This window comes from Myripristis murdjan, chromosome 7 (assembly GCF_902150065.1).
Source record: "Myripristis murdjan chromosome 7, fMyrMur1.1, whole genome shotgun sequence".
Taxonomy (NCBI): Eukaryota; Metazoa; Chordata; class Actinopteri; order Holocentriformes; family Holocentridae; genus Myripristis; species Myripristis murdjan.
In genome coordinates this window covers 9,731,868-9,746,927 of record NC_043986.1, presented here as the reverse complement: position 1 = coordinate 9,746,927, position 15,060 = coordinate 9,731,868, and the positions used below count along the sequence as shown (strand labels likewise).

Genomic DNA, 15,060 nt, shown 5'->3' with positions numbered 1-15,060 from the left:
TGAGCCCTCTCCTTGGTGAGCGAAACTCGATTGCATGACTGTGTTAATGTGCCGCATACAAACTAGAATTTCTATATGATGCAGAGAATGCTAAATAATTCATGAACACTGTCAGGACTTGCTCCACCAAGCTTGGGAATGTATACAAAAACTATTCAGGAAATGCCTTACAAATTTGGAAAATGCATAAAATGTCTGAAGTCCGTATGGAAACACTATACTGTCATTCAGGCACAGTTTTTATGTGTTATTTCATATACTTGGATTATTTGCGTCCATGTGAGGAATAATCTTTTTCTCTGGAGCGATGTGGCAGAATTTGAAGGGGCAAGATTATTACAATATTGTGATGTTTCGGTGTGACAGCAGCAGTCCACAATTTCGGGGTCAGGACTGGATGTGGCAACTCATAATGTAATTACTGCTGGAAAATGAAATGTAATTAAAATGCCTCTGTAAATGGGGTGAAAATGTAATGTTATCTGTTGACAGTTGACAGTAAGAGTGAAACATTACCCTTTGAAAGTTTCTGTGTCAAAGTTTAAATCAAAGTAACTTGATGAACCAGGAGGCACACCTCAGGATATGAGGTTTACTGCTTTAATAAGATGGGTTTTATATTCTTATAAAAAGTTTCACGTAAGCCTACGTAAAATCGCATGTGCACTTTCCCATTAAAACCACACCAGTTTGACTATAACTGTGTCACAGGTATACAATAACCCAATGCAACTCAGTGCTCCTGATAAACACTGTGCACTGGTTCTTTAAGACCAGTGAGAAACTGGGACGTAATGACTTCACTCACTCAACACATGACCGTGGCACCATTTAGATTGAGTGAGTCATATGAGTCAACACTGTATGTCAGCATGAGTTGGTGCAGGCTCTTACATAAGACCTAATTCAGGGTTGACTGGAGGAGTAGAACCGACTAGAGTCATTGTTCTGTTAGCCTGTTAGCCATTGCATAACATTAGCTACCTATACAAGTAATCCATTTACCTGAGTTGTAATGGATTTAAAGGCGCTGTCCTCCCAAAGATGGAGAAACAGTAAATCCCCACATACAGTTACCACTTTAAAGTAGTGCTCTTGACTGAATCAAACACAAAGTTGCCATCCCAGCCAGATTTTCAAGATCAGTCCTCAGATGACTATATAAAAACTAGGAACATAATTTTTGCATGAGAATTTCTCCATTTGGTGTTTTGCCATGGTCACAACTACGTTCAGTTTTATAGTATAGTATTCTTTTTGTTCTGGAAGAATCTTGTAATTTTCCACCCATTTTCATTTGATGTGTTAGGTGTCAATGTGCAGATTGACCAGGTTTCTTGCGCACACATACTTAAGATTGGATTTTCTCTGTAAACTAAATACAGAATACAGAGCACCAGGTGGGGTCACTTTTTCTCAATTTGGCCTATTATTTCAAGATCTAATGATGTGATCAGTGGTGTGGGATTGGTAAATTGTTTCTCCAGTGTTCACTATATTGCACTTTTGTTATTCCTTATCTTCTCTCATCCCTCTAGGGGAACACCCCATCTCCACCAGAGACCCGCACTTCCACCCCTCCGGCCAAGCCCTTGTCCCCGCCGCCCTCCAATCTGCCTGTCACCTCGCCACCTGCCACTCCCACCCCCAGCCCGACCGGCTCCGGCTCTTCCAGGAACCTGTCGTCCTCCATGAGCTACGAGCAGCTGCCATCCAACTCGGTCATCAATGGGAACAGTGGTGGCGGCAGCACATCAGGGACGGTGCGGAAGACGAGCCTCGCGGACGTGGAGGCGCTAGTGCCCACCCACGACGAACAGGGCAAAGCGATCCCCGAGTGGAAGAGGCAGGTGATGGTGCGGAAGCTTCAGGTCAAGATGCAAGAGGAGGAAGAGCACAAGCGCAAGGTAAGTGTCATGTCGCAAGACTGTGAACAAGGTGAAGAGGTTTTGCCGTGTTTCGCTATCCCGCTTGTGCTCCTAAATTTCAGTTGAACCTCAGTGAAATATGGCTACAGTTTTAAAGGACTGACGGCACAAAGGGGATGGTTAATGCTTGAATTTGAGTGTGGGTGTTTGTGTTTTGGATACACTAAGTATTGTGAATGTATTTTGAATGCTAATGCATGTCCAAAATACAGTTGCTGTTTCTTTTTGACTTACCACTGAATATCAAAATGTTGAGGCTGAAATTTCCAGTGGGACACAGGACTAGTAGTTCACATAAACTCCACTGTTTATTGACATTTCAACTGAAATGGATATAGACTGTCCAGATATTTACCCTTCATTATTTAGCTTTCATTCTGCAGTGTTAATGTATAGTTTCTGTGTTGACAAACGAGCATCAGTGAGGGAATGTTGGAGGCATTTTACTGTTGCGTTTCCATCACCTGCCTGATAATAATTTCAGTATAAAAACGGCAGATCGAATGCAGTTTCTGTAGTGATTCGAGGTGTTTTCGGTTAGTCCCTTAAAGTTTTTGCGTGACTAGACAGTCATGATATGTGTAGTGATATTTTGTGTTAGTTTATTGAATCATTACTTGGCCATCGGTGATAAAAAAGAAGAAATAAATATTATTCCATGTAATACAAGAAGGGTTCAATGCACTAAGCCATTTGATTGATTAAATCTGAATTATTGATATCAAGGGTTGCAATCCTACTCTCTTAAACAATGGTTGTTCAAGCAGGTAGAGAGCTCTCACTAGTGTCCTTTAGTGAGGTTTACATGTAGCTTTCTCTTTATTCTTGAGATACAAAAGTGTCATTGTCAGAATGTCTTACTGGCTGTCAGGTACAAGTTTCAAGTGTGTAAGTTGAACATTAGTTGAGTGCTATATTTTTCCGTATACATGGCATATTACTTACCAGGAATCTCATGAAATTGAAATGGATTTAGCCACAGTAGCTTAAAACATATACATTCATGTGCTCATGTAATCATTTTGGAATATTACTTTTTTGCTTTAGGTATCTTTGTGCATGTTTTTTTTTTTTTTTTTTCACTTTCTTTGTCTTTGTGGTAGCTACAGAGCCTTTGGAGTGCAGTGAAATGGATACTTGGCTACAATACCCATCACAGCATTAACACACTTGACTAATGGATTCACAGTGTGGGCTGGTGTTTGGTGATGGAGTTTTGCGGCTCCAAGTTGTTACATGCTGATTCAGTGGTGTGATGCCGGGCCCATTCACACTACAGGTCAACAAATAATAATGATCATAAAAAAATAAAATAATATTAGCAATAATCATATCTGTATCGGTTTAGCACCTTTCTCTCTAAAGTTGCAAAATGCTGCAAATAACATGTGCATGCAATCTAAAACAAAACAAAACAAAAACAAAACAAAAAAAAACCCTGAAACCTGAAACCACCTTTCAAAATCTGTTAAAATACTGATTTATCATAATGGGAGCCAGAAACTGTAGAGAAGGGGGAAACAAAACTATTAAAAGGTAATGGATTTGCAGTGTCAAGGGCCCACAGTGAAACAATGCAGACATACTAAACCTATAACACAGTGTTCAGTTGTCGACTGATCACAATACTGCATCAAGATGGTTAATTTCAAATAGGACAAAGCATTTTTTGTTCTCGATGACTTAAAGCTCATGTAGAGGGTTTGATGCTTTTAATGAGGCAGTGCCATTGCACCACTAAATCCATGTAAATCCTGTGTGGCGAGGAGGATTTGCACTGAAGCGTGTGTGTTCACACCAGGAACTGCAAGCTGAAGGAATCCCCCCTTCCTTCCCTTTTCTCTTGTTTTTTGGTCTCCCTTGATCTCTGATTTAGTTTGCGGCAAGTGGGTGCTACCAGCCTCAGGAATGGCACTACTCCCATGTCCACAATGCCATTTTGGGCCCCTTTGGGGAACTGATGACAGAGGCTGACCTCATCCGCATTGAAAAGCAAATTGAGAACCTGCAGGTTATGCACAAAGTCTCTGAGGTTGAGAAAGAGCTGGAGGAACTGGAACGCGAGCTTCATCAACTCTTACCAGTTTCTGCTGCCCTCAACCAAGAGCACTTCTCAGTTCATCCAAAGCAAGTACATGGCCAAGCTGAGGACCTGCCAGCTTGGTGCAGCAAGATTTCAACCCTGCTCAAGAGTATGGCCATTCTTCTTGCCACCTTGGGGGGCAAAGAGATAGATATCTTGGATCTTATATCAACTGAATATTCCCACGAAGGGACGAGGAACATAAAGACTGGTCAGTCAAACCCAGCAGGATCCGTCAACACTGGATTTATTGCACGGTCTCAGTCTTTCTCAACAAGGGAAGATGTGGAGAACGAGATAAAGCAGTGTGGAGTTTCAGTGAAGAACCTCAAGGCCAACTATGAAATCCAGAATCAGTTACAACCTGTAGATAATGGAGCAAATAAAGTGTACAAACGCAAGAGGTCACTTCCTGTGGTAAGTGAGTCCAGCTATCACCCTGAGACAGTTGTCAAGAATGATGCCTCTTGTTCCCCTGCTAAGGTCCATCAGTCCCATACCAATGGAAGTTTGCCTCCAGTGGAGGAAACAGTCTTACCACTTGTTGAGGAGCCTGTAATCATCGCATCTCATGCTCCTCAGACATATGGGTCCTCTGAGGAAATGATTCAGACTAACATGGAACAGTTCAACCAGGTTCTGTCTGCAGACCCCATTCTAAATAATGATCAACTAACTAGAAGCTTGGAGGTGCAGACAGATGTAAGTTATGTGCAGGAATGCATTGAAATGAGGAAAGAGAGAATTGTCTTCCTGTTCCTTGAACATTGGCGGAAGTATACCCTCTCTGAGTCTTACCGGCCTAAATACACTGGCAGGACAGAAAACTATCTTGGCATGGGAATAGATGATTACGACCAATTTAGTGCACAGATGAATGATGAGATGCAGAGTGAGGATGACAAACTCCTCCTGTTCATGAAGTCAAAACAGGTGGTAGGGAACCTCATTGGGCACTGGAGGACAATCATGAGCCAAGTGCCCACACGCCAGATCCGCAGGCTCAGCCGTGCCCAGATGATCTACTGGCCTGAGCACTTCTTGCCACACATCAACGGGTCGCCTGTTAGCTATGAAAGCCTAACCCTTGACCTCTTCATGCTGGGTTACTTCCAGCTACTGGAAATGAACATGTCTCGCAAAGAGCGCAAGTTTCGCCATCTTTTGTGCTATGAGATGTTTGACCGCCTCGGTAGCCATAAATGGGAGGTCATTCGGCAGTTCCACAAGGAGGTCATGGAAGAGATTGAGAAAGGGAAGCGAGACTGGGTGGATGGCTTTGAAGACATAAAGCTTAAGTATTTTGGGGACTCTGTTAATGAGGGAGGTATGATGTCTGCTTCTCTGTGCTCCATGCCTTCTGACTTGTCTGATTTTACGCCAATGCAGGAGCCACCACCTCCTCCACCCCCCTCACATCCTCCCCCACCCCCACCACCAACTCATCCTGCACCACCTCCACCACCTGTGGAGTCTGCTCCACCTGCACCACCTTCACAAGCTCCCCCACCTGCCCCAGCTTCAACACAGTCAGATGTTTCCCCGTCGTTGCCACCTGTTTCTTCACAGGATGGTGTTCCTGACAATGTTCAGAGTGTGGAGCAGGACAGCCTGAAGGAAACACCGGAGGACAATGCTGCTCTGGTGGCTGAAAAAGTCACTGAGCAACCATCATCGAATGAACCTGCGGTTTTGGATGAAAAAAACACAGTGCAGGACAGTATACAGAACTCAGCACCTGAAACTGCAGAGCCAACAGGAAAAGTTGAAGCCCAGCCAGACAAAACAGAGAATTCAGGGCTGGATCCAGTGAAAGAAATTCCACCTGTTACTGTTCAGATCATAGAGGAACCCCATGTTGATAAACCCCCACCCAGAGATGAGCCTAATGAAGACTCAATTAAAGTGATCTATGAGCTGAAAGAGTTCAGCAATGAAGAGATCATCAGATACATTGATCGAAGCTTTGCTTTCTGGAAGGAGAAGGAAGCAGAGCTTTTTGATATCTGACAACTATCTGACAGACCATCAGTGCGAAAGACTAAATGTCCAGTTCACTTGCATAGGGCAGGGAGGAAATCCATGAGGGACAGGGTGAAACTTACCTCCACAGTCGGGTATGCTAAGAGAGAAAGCTAATCTGGTGTGTTAGCTTTTAGGCCTCATGTAACCTAAGGGACTTAACTGCAGTAAAGCAAAGGGCATCCACTTAGCTGTGCCGTCAGTGCTTTACCATTTGCATATGCCTAAGTGGATGAAAAGACAATCTGTGATGTCAAAGACATGTAAATGTGACATTGTTTAAAAGCATTGGTTTTTGAATTGTGTGTGCACCAAAAGCTTGGTTTGATTGATTGCCATGGTACTGTGCTTTGAAGAAAATAACTTTTAAGGGAACAATTTGCCATAAAAAATGATTTAGTGTGTTTTTTTAGTGTGCTGATTTTCAAAAAAACATTCGGTGTAATGAAGATGGAAATCACTTTGGTAAAAACGTAGTTTGCATTAAATACTTAGAATGAAATACACAATTCATTAGTAATCATTGAGAAGAAGGGAGTCTCACTTCATTGCTGGATCCAAAGGACAGATTACCTTGTTAGATGGTGACTTGAAATAAATTAACAATGGCTTAATAAAACCTAACCTTTTCTTCTTGATACACAGTGGGGGCAGAAGGAGGTATTACTTTAAGTGCTGTTTGTCGCCTGAGCTCAAAGGCAAAGAAAGTAGGTCTTCAGTGTTGGGTTCACAAGAGTTTAAGGTTACTCAATGGCTCACATTGTTCTATGGCTGCATAATTATGTGTATACAATGTGTGCCTTTCAGTATAGATTACTATAAAAAGATTAATAACTGTTACATACACACAAATGTGGAGAACAGATTCTGTTTTGTTACCATACAGTTTTTCACCATTCAGAATTTGAATCAAGACTAATTTGGCCTTTTATTAGCAAATTGAGATGTTCATCTGACGAGGTGAGCATCATCTTATTGAGTCCTCAAATTCAGACCTGATAACTGTTACAAAGAAAATGATATATATTTGATTTTTGTATGTTTCTGTGTTTATAATTTGACATAGATGTTTTTTGAAATAATTGCTCACACTTTCCATATTTTAATTCATGGTCCTTTATTTCTTAGTTTCTAAAGTGTTTGCTAGAAATAAAGTTTGTTGACATTTTTGTGATTTTATGATTTTAATAATTCTTTCTTGTACAAATTCTGCATTCGCTGTAGAGGTGAAGAATGTTGGCCAGTAGCCAGCATGACATTGCAATAATCTGAAAAGCAATCCAAATGAAGTCAGTTACATTTTATTATGACTCTAACAGTGCAAAATTGGATTTTCATACTGTTAAATAAACAATGAAAGCGGTGGGAAACATTTAGCTGCTGAATGTGTAATCCTCCATTGCACTACTTCTATCTTTGAAGACCCACAGTCTTGTCATAGTGTCTCCAACCCTCAAGATTACCTTTGAATAACCCTCTTAGCACCACCCGCTGTCGTGCTATCCATGGCTTATAGGAGCCGTAAGGAGGTTACAGTAACTCTTGATGTACTCACAGCCCAACGCAGGAGGCAATCAGCTGGTAACCACAGACGTCTATACTTAGATTTGTATACAGGCTGAAGTCACAAAGTAGACTGCACAGCAAAGAGTATGCAGTGCAGACGCATATACCAGCAATTTGGTTATTCTGTGTCAGTGCCTATACTTAATGCTTTTTTTTGAAAAATATCCGGAAACATTTTATCCTTCCATTTTTAAAAGTAATGATATTGAATCATTTTATTATGTGACACTGTGGAGATGAACCTATATTGTAGGAAAATTTTACAGAATACTTAAGGGTCCAGCACAAGGCTTCCCTTGTCTGTGCACAAAAGGTTTCAAGCCATAAAAATGGTTCTTTTGAAACTTTTTTTTGCAGAACTCTTCAGGATTAAGGTATAGCATAACATTGCATGTTTTTACAGTTAGCAGCACTTTGTGTCTAGTCTGCACTCTTAACAATCAAGATGTAATTCATTTGAGCCAATCATGGACCATATATTTATATTTCATGGAGTTTTTCAATCATTTTATTTTGTTCAGTAAGTTTTTTTCTCATTTTCTCTTTATTTGTCTTTAGTTTAAAAAAGTGAAATAATCAACCAGAGTTAATATTGATGGTAGTTGGAGTGAACAGTTAAGGAGTGAACAGCCAGCTTGCTGCAATTTGAAAACAATAGGCTGCCAGTTTGTTTTTTTGTTTTTTTTACAGCGTAGACCACTGAGTGGACTCAATTTTTTTCTGTGTGTACTTTGCATTGTTATCTCCAGATGTTTTCGGGAGATCCACTTCCCTCTCACATTCAAAAAACATGCAAGTCAGGTGTACTGGAAACTTTAATACCCATAGGTATGAACAGGAGTTTTAATATGAGTGAAAATGAATAAATGAATGAATTGTCTCGAGTAGCAAGTGCATTGCATGACAACAGCATTAGGGATTCAGCTCCCAAAAGGTTCACCTGTGTTGAAACTGCTTGCACTTACGGTAATGTAGGTTACTTTAAGGATCAAATGGTACACACTGCACCAGCCTTCTGTTAATTTTCCTTGAATCCTTTGATTCCCCTTTGTTTTCGGCATCAACTCCTCATTATGTCCTACTGGCAATACCATAACTGATAATGAAATAATAAATGTCTAAATATAGGCCTCTCTCTTAGATGACTTGATTTTGACCATCATAACCATCATATTGTGTTCTGCACACTGAGGCCCAAACTGAAATGCAGAGATTGGTTTACATGCATCATAGGCCTCATGTTTCCGGCCTACTTGTGGCCCATTTTAGAGGAACAAACACAAAGTCAAATCTGGCTCTCATACAGATGTCATGTAACTGATGGATAAACAAGGAACAGGTGAACAAATCCCACCCAAAGTGTAGTTCAGTTCACATCTGACCATGCTTTTATCTTGCAGTCTCCATTGCAAATTTATGAGCTTATATTTGCTGTGGCTTTTTTTCCCTGTTGCGTAATTCCCAAGGGAATAATTAAAAATTGATTGTGTAGATAATCTTACCTGGATACCGTGTGCCAGGGCAAGTGAAATGCTTTAGTAAGAGGAATGCAAAATGGTAATGTATCTAGTCAGCCGTAGATGAGAAATCCAAGATGGCTGCCCTTGCTCTCTCCCTCTCTCTCTCTCTCCCTCTCTCTCTCTCTCCCTCTCTCTCTCTCTCCCTCTCTCTCTCTCTCCCTCTCTCTCGCTCTCTCTCCCGCTCCACCTCCGATTACAACCTGAAAGAGAGAAAAGGCTCCAGTTACCATGTGTGTGTTGTCTGGGATACGTCCTATCCGTGTGAAAGGCATTATTGCATTTTAAGGAAACTGGAGAAGAGCGTCTATTGTGAGCTGTGTTTGCTGTTGTAAGTGCATATTTCAGCACACACAGGAATAATAATGATAATGATAATAATAACTTTATTTGTAAAGCAAGCACAAGGTGATCCTAGGTGTCATACCAATTTTTTCTCAACGCATATTCTTCCCTGCCTTCTCCAGTAGATGGAGAGACCATTTGTGACTTTGAAGGCATGAAAAGCCTCGACAAAGGAAAGGAAAGGGAAAAAGGCATTCATTACTATCATTTTTTAAGTTGTGACCATAGAAGTTGAATGATCCCATTCAGTTTCTGTGGTTGTGACATAGTTTAGTCAGAGCTTTCCTATCAAAGATAAATTCTTTGTTGGATCAAAGGATTTGTCTTTGAAATGATGAAAGAACCACGATGAAAGAGCCTGTATCAAAAATAAATGAAGACATTCAACTGAGAGCGAATTTAAATTTCGTCTCAAATTTGAAGTAGGAGTGAGGATGACCTCCTCAGTGGCTGCGGTCACTCTAAATGAGATAAGAGGGTTGGTATTATGATAATGATCCTTTACTGACCTGTTTGGGCTCGTCTCTCTCTCTCTCTCTCTCTCTCTCTCTCTCTCTTAAACCCACACCACCTTTCCTCCACTCTGCAGGCGGATGAGGAGGCAGCGCGCCTGGCATCGATGCCAGCCTGGAGGAGAGACATCATGAAGAAGAAAATGGACGAGGAGAGGTAACTGACAAGGCTGTGTTGCTCTGAATGTCTGTCCCTCCTCTTCTCACCTTGGTAATATTTAATACATAACACCACTGGAGAGTGATGTTGTGTTCGCTCATGCCTGTCGTGTTCGCTCATGACAGTCAAAGTAAAGCAGTGAAATGGGTTATGGCACACAAATGACTCATAATTGCCTGTAATTCCATTTTTCCCAATTATCATGGGACTTAGTATATAACACTTTTGGGCCTTCTTTAATAAGTAGACCCAGCTGGTACCATGTACAACTCCCCTTTGCCTCCAGATGAAGTTGGTATCTTCGAGGCTTGGATTTAATTAAGGTGCTGGAAGCATTCCACATGGATCTTGGTCCACACACACTTGATAGCATCACGCAGCTCCTGTAGATTTTCAGTGACAAATTCATATGCCAGACACTCTGCTCTGACTCATCCTGTAGTAAGACTGTAACAGGGTGAGAGCTGTTGATTCTCAAGGCCACTGGAGTGAACTGCAGTCACTGTCATGTTTGTTTAACCATCTTGAAATAATGTTGTGCTTTTGCAACATGATTCATTATCCAGCTGGAGGTATCTGTTTCCAAAAACGGTAGACCTTGAAGCTCCTGGTCACTAACAGTGTTTAGGTGGGCTGTGACATGTTAAGGGTCCTGATGTGTGCTGAGAAAATGTTCCAGCATTACACAACCAACAGGATGTACCATTGATCTCAAACAGGGTGGATCCACAGATTCATTTTACTAACCAAATTGTGACCCTGCCAAGGAGGTCGCCTCAGAAACTTGAGTGAACCAGGTGTTTTTTTTTTTGTTGTTTTTTTTTTTAATCTATTTATTTATTTATACCCACTCTGAAGTCATTCATTTTCTTGCTGCTGCAGCCCATTCACTTTAAGCTTGCATGATGTTTGCGTCCTGCCTGCTGCACACCACTGTTGTACTGTTTGGCTTAATTCATGCTCTCTGATGTCTTGAACAGTCGTCTTTGCAAATTTACCTTTAGATGGCAAAATATCAATGAGGTTTGCTGTTTTGGCACGAGTGATCATAGTTTGCATGAGCAAAGGTACAAAGATCAGACCCATCATTCGGTTTGGCTGAGTAGAAACTGAATCTTTGAACTCTGTCTGCACGCTATGAACTGCACCACTGCTGGACGGGTTGTTTGTGATGGGTGCATGCAGGTGTGGCTAATTAGACAATGGCCTATAATTTGAGTTCATGTAATGAGATGTGGGGTTAGGTATCGATGGAAAGACAGTATGTTGGACGTTTTTTTCTCATCATGTGAAAGACCCTGTAAAGGAAAGCTGGTGTAATGAAAGTTACTATAGTCTCTCATAATCTCTTTTTGTGTTGCATTATCCCTTTAAATATCTTTGGTGTTCTTTGATGGTTGATTCATTTATGTTTTTGAACGGTTTTTCTTGGTCTTTGTCTAACTGTGTAAGTGTTTACATGTAGTTGTCTCCGCTGTGTGACTTTATATGATTATGGAGATGGAGTTTCTTGCAGTTTCTGACTTGTGGAACATTGCTGTTGTTGCATTAACATTTCTTCCTGTGCTTACCTTCTGGTTGGACAGGGAATCTAAAAGGTAAGACATTTTTTTTCATTTACACAATGATGCTTACATAGCACAGAATTCCCCTTAAACATGTGTGAACTATAAAAAAAAATATTTGTCTCCCGGTTTTTGTCATTTGACAAGAGAGAGAGAGGATCTGAGATCGAGCGCTCCATCTAGTGGCCAAAAATTGTTACATAAGTTCCATGGGAATCAGGCACTGCAGCTGAATTGCAGGTGGTTATGACGACAATGTAAAAGTAATACATCATGAATAATAGTCATAACACGTGATCACAACTTGTGAGAATCAAACTAATATAAATGCATCTGTATAGTGACAGTCAGATTGCGGCTGTTTGTTCAAGCCAGGGTTCCCACGGATCAGGGATCATTGGGAAGTGCATGCCAGATAGGGAAAGTCAAGGAATTTAATAATTTCTGGGACATATCCATTGAATTTTGTCAGCTGCAATAATTAAAAAAAAATCAGCAACTTGTTATTCACAAGATGTAATATTTATTGTAATACTTAAATACTTAAACTTTAAAAAGCCTTTTGAAGTATGCTTAAAATTTTAGTCATTGAAAAAAAACTTGTGGGACAGGGAAATTCAACATTTTAGACATGCAAAGTCATTGAGAAGTCAGGGAATGTGACATGGTGGGAACCCTGTGTGTGTGTTTGAAGCTAATAGTGCGACTAAATTATCTTTTTATAAGGCCTGTCAAAAAAAAAAAAAAAAAAAACTTGTGCAACCTTTTTCTACATTTTAATAGCTTTTCTTTCCTTTAACCTTTTCTCATGGATGCCTCTAGAAAAGAGGAGGAACAAGCAAAACAGGCCAAGGAGACGGAGGAGAAGACAGAGCTGGAGCGACTACGGACCCTCGGCTACGACGAGACCAAGCTGGCACCCTGGCAGCGGCAGATCATCCTGAAGAAAGGGGACATAGCCAAACAGTGAGCTCGGCCGTCTCCACTCGCCTGCCCCACAACGCTCCCCTCCCACACACACATGCACACACACACACACACACACACACACACACACACACACACACACACACACACAAACACACACACACACCCCATGGCCTTCATCGAACGCCTGTCCCTCCCTGATCCTCCGTTCTGAACGACACCCTGAGGAAGCGCCTCTCTCCTCTGAACCCGTCTCACTCTTTGGCCTCTGGAAACACAGGACCGGGCTTCGGCTGCCACTGTTTGCACAGGCTGTGAAACTCGGCCTCTTTGAAACGCAGTGGCGCCACCCTCTGCCTCCCGCCGAGCATCTCAAGGACACAAACTGTTGGTCTACTATCCTTAAAAATTAGCGACGTCAGATTCAAAGGACTACATTAGCAAGTTGAATTAGATGCGCTCCTTCTTACTCCCCTCTCTCATGACATTTTCTAAAACAATGTGCGTCTGAACTGTATGAAGGTTGTCCTTAGTAGCAGATCTTTTAATGGCACTGTTTGCTTTAATGTTGTAGATACTGTTCACACGAATGTCCATAGGAAAATTTACTCAAACAGATTTACGCTAACAGCTTTGTGTTAGATGGAGAGGGGATAGTGTTGGAGCTGTCACTTTTGCCATGGGGAAACAATGCCTGTCACTGCATTTGTGTTTTCCTGTTATCAGCCACACACATCAATATGTAGTGCATGGAAACTGAAATCTGCAAAAGTTGCGGATAACATTAGCAGTTTGAAGATGGCACGATTATCAACAGCAACAGCTCGTTCCAACCCGAAGCAGCTAATGCACACTGTATGTTAGGCAGTATCACTATCTCCAATATTATATTATATGTACTCTATTTAGTAATAAGATTTTTGTATTGAGCTCATAGCAGCATTTTCTAAATGGCTTCATTTTACTGCCACAATTATTATTCTTGTAAGAAAACAGATCCTAAGACTGCTCACATTAATCTGTGTTTCTCTAGGTCTGCTTGTTGTCATTTCTCTGTGAATTTGGAATATTTATAGATCCTATTTCAAATCAAGCAAAGATTATGTAGTTGCACAAATTGAAATTAATCATCGCTGGATAAAAAAGCCCAATGTTCCCATTTCACTTCTCTGTGCTGTATGTGTCCTAAATTTTAAGCTATTGTGATCATGAATGTGAATGTTGTCTGTGCATGTGTTCCATAACGTGTGTCATGCATGTTGTGATGTATTATTAAGCGCATTTTACTTGGGGGCCCTGCATTTTTGCAAAAACAAACATCACACACATGATATCAGTACAGTCCTGCATTTTTTTCCCCCTTTTGATCATGACAAATCAAATGCACAGGAAGAGCAGCATCTCACACCAAACCTCTCGTCTGCACACTGAATATTGCAAGTGTCTTATTCAGAGCCTTGTCCCACTAACCTTGGGATAAATGTTTGATGAGTAGATCTCCTTACCGACTGAAGAGAGCGCTCTCTGTCCGCCAGAGACTCGTGCATTCATGACCACACCTCGGCCTGAGCATGCTGTCAAAAATGTACCGCCACTTGAATTATGCTGTTTGTGCAAAGCATTCATTTTCAATCCCAGACTGATGTTTTGGCTCAAATATTCTACCACTTTGAATAAGAGCAACGAAATTAATATGTGCTTATATTTCAGATAGAACACCGTGCATGAAAAAAAAAAATGCCAGATTGAGATATTTTTGTTGCTATTTGTAAACCACGCCCTCCAGTTCCAGGATTTCATCAGTTACTTGGTTTCACACCATTTTGGACTGGATTTAATCAATTTGGTACTAAATGTTGGGAATGTGGGAAATCTGTTTTGGATGTTTTCATATAAATAAGGAGACACATTTCACAATATTTGTAGAGCATGAATCAGTCTGCTGTTGCATCTCTGGAATAACTGCACCTCAAAATCGAGCTGGAAGTGTCTTTCTGAATATGAATGTCCGTAAACAGACGAGCATCCCCACATCATGGAAAATAAGCTATATGTTTACTTTGTCTATGCTGGATGTACATTTTTTGCAGGTGTAACATATTAAACGTACACACTATGTCATCACGGAAGACATGGTCCTGGTCGGGCAATCATTTGGAAATGTTCTAATTCACTTTCATTGGATGCCATATTGATGTTGAAATTGAAAATGATGTAAACGTCATTGCCATTTGATTTTCTATATATATTAATATATAAACTCTGTATGTAGTAACCCTCTAAATTTTTGTTGTTTCATTGTTTCCATTATATCACTGATATGTTACAATTCTCACTCTTGCTTAATAGAATGTAATTATATTTTCAAACTGTCAATTGAGGAAAATAAATCTTAAATGACTACTCGTGTTTACAATGTGATTGTACTACACTGT

The 15,060-nt window shown here is 40.8% G+C and overlaps 1 protein-coding gene across 8 annotated transcripts in view; it reads left to right on the top strand.

Annotated features, from left to right (window-relative positions):
• Nucleotides 1-15,028, top strand: part of espn (espin) — a 49,811-nt gene extending 34,783 nt beyond the window's left edge. For 4 of the 8 annotated variants that reach the window (XM_030055547.1, XM_030055543.1, XM_030055544.1 and 1 more), the window contains 5 exons: nucleotides 1,539-1,907; nucleotides 10,051-10,130; nucleotides 11,711-11,731; nucleotides 11,846-11,938; nucleotides 12,521-15,028. In XM_030055547.1, the coding sequence (XP_029911407.1) occupies nucleotides 1,539-1,907; nucleotides 10,051-10,130; nucleotides 11,711-11,731; nucleotides 11,846-11,938; nucleotides 12,521-12,668 (711 nt within the window). In that variant the 3' untranslated portion in view covers nucleotides 12,669-15,028. The remainder of the gene's footprint in view (nucleotides 1-1,538; nucleotides 1,908-10,050; nucleotides 10,131-11,710; nucleotides 11,732-11,845; nucleotides 11,939-12,520) is intronic. The other 4 variants (XM_030055548.1, XM_030055546.1, XM_030055542.1 and 1 more) reach the window with 3 other exon arrangements.
• Nucleotides 15,029-15,060: the final 32 nt, after the last annotated feature.